Below are 3,644 nucleotides of genomic sequence, written 5' to 3' on the forward strand. Positions count from 1 at the left end.
CCAAATCTCAGGAATTAGAAGGGTGCAAAACAAGGGGCTTGAGGTGAAAAGAATATCCTAGGCTTCAGAACAAACAAAGCCAACTCAAAAACTTTTTGTTCAAAATTCAAAGATATTTTGTTTTAAATGATATCTAGGTGTTTTTTTTTTTTGTTTGTTTGTTTGTTTTGTTTTTTTAAGAACATTTTAGGGACAAAAACTAAGCTTCTTGTGTTGCTTGAGGCAAGGCCTGGCTTCTCTCTTCCTTGAAGACCTTTTGCAAAATACAGAAGCCATAATCTGCTGGCCTCCATGTTCACTGCCCACCCTGCCCTCTGGAGGGCTACAGGGTATCCAGGATGTGTTCAATCTTGCTGACCAGCTCCTGTTGCTTTCCCGAAATGAGCTTCTTATTCTCGATGTACATGTCTTTCTTGAGCTTGCCAGCCACCAGCCACTCGGCCTCCACTGCTGACTTCAGGACCAGCTGCTTGACCTGCGCGTCCAGTTTTTGCATTTCGCTCACTTTGTCACACAGGTTGGAGCCCTCGGTCTTCAGTCTGGCCTGCAGCAGTGCCACCTCGCTGGTCAAAGCCTTGTGCTCCATCTCCAGGTTCTTCTTGCCACTGTTGAGGGTGGACACATCCCGGGACTGTTTGTATCTACTGACTGTCTTGTTAAAGTGATGGTAGAGACCTAGTCTCTTGCTGACCAGGGTCAAGACCTGCTCTGTTATGCAAGCCACCTTCATCCTGGCTTCTGCAGCTGGATCCTTTGTGATGGATAAGTCCAGCCTGACATAGATGACGACGGTGAAGAACAGAATGGAGAAGGCGGCCACCAACAGCAGGGGCTCCTGTAGCATGAGCACCTTGCTGAAGGTGTAGTGCACCACGATGTCCTGAATATGTTGTTCCACCAGGTTTTTCTTGTGGGCCACGATCACAGGGTGGCCAAATGTGTCCAGGTAGGTATAGTATAGCTCGTCGGGGGCTCGGCTGATCTCATAGGGACTGTCCACCTGGATGTTCCTGGCCCCTTCAGGGAGGATGATCTTCACAGTCAGAGAGTCTACCACTTGTTTATCAAACACGTGGTCCACAAACCTCATCTTCAACACATACTGGTCTCCCAAATTATAGAGGTACTCATAGCTTGGGAGGTTGTAGCCAATGATGTAATGAGTCTTCCACCCGCCAAAGAGAGGGAAACGAGGCTTCATTTCCATCTCCACCGAGTCATCCAAAATAAGGAGGTGTCTGGTGTAAATGCTGCCAATCTCATCCCGGTAATAAACATCCTGGGCAGAGGCAGGAAGGATGGTCTTAAAGGAACGGATGGAGGAGATGCCACTATCTACCCATTTGTCATAATCATAACGTGAAAAAGACCCCTTCAGCACAGCCCCCGTGTGCTTCAGGTTCACGTTTTCTTCCACAGCAATATTACCCCAGTGGGAGACCTCGATGACTCGGGTCATGCTGGTGACGGTCAGGAAAGGGCTGTTGTTCTCAGAATGTACTTTAAAACTATCCTGACTATAGGCAGGGATGTCATGGAAAGGGCCGTAATCCAGGAGATTCTCGTGGCGCATGGGGTTGCCCAATTTGGTATAGCTCTCCACGTTTGGGGAGGCGAGCTTCACACGCATGGTTTGCGTCTTGGTCGGGTAGGGAGAGTAGAAATAATGGTTCCCCTCAAACACCACAAACTGTTTCTGAGACTGGGTGATCTGGATTGGATACGGCTGAATCGCGTGGGTATAAACGGCTTCCACAATGACTGAAACCTCGGCCCCAGGATCAAGAGCAACTGGGAGTTGGACTGTGAAGAATCTCCCGCTTTTACCGTTAATTTTGGTCTCCTGTACTTCCAGACTGTTGGTTTCCTCATCCACTCCCGTCACCTGCACGCCGAGGTGTGCCAGCTGGGCCTCGAACTCGGGCTCCACCGCTACCAGGAAGGAGGCAGCGCGGGGCGAGGAGTCACTGCCCGTGTGAGCCAGGACCACCTCGGCTGTCACCTTGGCCAGGTGGCTGCTCAGGTCCACCGTGCGCCTCACCTCTTCGTTGACCAGAGGCGGAGCCTCCGCAGAGGTGCTGCCTGGCTCCGGGGCCCAGGCCGCAAACAGCAGCAACGGCAGCAGGTGGACTGCAGGCGCCTCCATAGCCGTGACCTAGTTGAGTCCTGCCTGCGTGTGCGTGCCCTGCGTTCCCCACAGGGCAGCCCCTCATTGGACCACTCAGTTCCCCAAGATGGCGGCGTCCAGGGGCACAGTTAGTATTTAATGAGGTTAAGTTGTTTTTTTTTTTTTCTTTCCAATAATAGTGTCTGCTTTTTAAATTTATTTTTTTAATTGAAGGATAATTGCTCTACAGAATTTTGTGGTTTTCTGTTATACATCAACAAGAATCAGTGATACATAAAAATGGGGTTAGGGTTAGGGTTGAGGTATCTGTAATGACTACGTTACTATAAGCAATATGTAAGTAACTATTCCAGTTTTAGCACATCACCTCTATCAGACATGATTATCTAACATTTTTGCTAATTTAGAATGTATAGTAGTATCTCATTAAAATTTTCTTGTACTTCTTTACTCACTGGTGAGTTGGAAGGTTTCCTTTATGCTTGTTACTAACCACATTGCCTCTTGTATGTTTTGAAAGCACAAGAATGTTTACTCTAGTGGCGCAGATGTTTGGGTTCCTGCATTTATAAACTGTTCTCCCTTGCTTTGCTTTATAACCTATTTGCTAATCTCCCTGACACCACTTGATCCATTATTTGTGTACTGTTTAACCAAAGTCCACAAACTTGGGTAGGGATTAAGACAATGTCACTTGCAGTTTGGGATCCAGTATAAATTCCCTTTTTTTTTTTTAAAGCTATGTGGCGTTAATTGATTCACTTTTTATCTCAAAGCCTCTTTTCTTACCTGTAGAAAAGAGAAACACCACTTATCTGCTTACCCCACAGTGTTATATGAGAACTATAAGCCTTGTAAAAGCAGGGTCAGACAATTTTTTCTGTAAAGGGCCTTACGGTAACTATTTTAGGCTTACAGATCATATGATCTCTGCTACAACTACTCAACTCTGCTATTGTACCATGAAAATAGTGTAGACAATGATAGTCTGTTAATAAGCATGACTGTAGTCTAGCAAAACATTTTTAGAATATCAAAACTTAATTTTATATTTATGTATAAACATATTTATATCTAAATATATGTATATATGTAAATAAATTTACATTTAAATAAATTATATAACAAACATGTTACAACATAACATATATAACATTTACATATTATAATATAGAATTACATTTACAAATGTTATATAATTACAATTAAATTTGCATATAATTTAATTTTATAAAATTTTCATGTATCACAAAATACAGTTCTTTTTTTTTTCCTGCTACTTGCTTTTTTATTTGCTTAAAAATAGTTTCAGGTTGGTAACAATTTTACTACTCTCCCTGTTTGTTTGTTTTTTATTTTATTTATTTTAATTGGAGGCTAATTACTTTACAATATTGTAGTGGTTTTTGCCATACATTGACATGAATCAGCCATGGGTGTACATGTGGCCCCCATCCTAAACCCCCTCCCATATCCCTCCCCATCCCATCCCTCAGGGTTGTCCCAGTGCACCAGC

At 43.9% G+C, this 3,644-nt stretch overlaps 1 protein-coding gene across 1 annotated transcript; it reads right to left on the reverse strand.

Moving 5' to 3' along the window:
• Positions 1-322: 322 nt before the first annotated feature.
• Positions 323-2,146, reverse strand: LOC129651622 (dolichyl-diphosphooligosaccharide--protein glycosyltransferase subunit 1-like). The gene has a single exon (XM_055580255.1). The coding sequence runs from the start codon at positions 2,144-2,146 to the stop codon at positions 323-325; it is 1,824 nt and encodes a 607-aa protein (XP_055436230.1).
• Between the last annotated feature and the right edge of the window lie 1,498 nt (positions 2,147-3,644).

Source organism: Bubalus kerabau, chromosome 4, assembly GCF_029407905.1.
Source record: "Bubalus kerabau isolate K-KA32 ecotype Philippines breed swamp buffalo chromosome 4, PCC_UOA_SB_1v2, whole genome shotgun sequence".
In the NCBI taxonomy this organism is placed as follows: domain Eukaryota; kingdom Metazoa; phylum Chordata; class Mammalia; order Artiodactyla; family Bovidae; genus Bubalus; species Bubalus kerabau.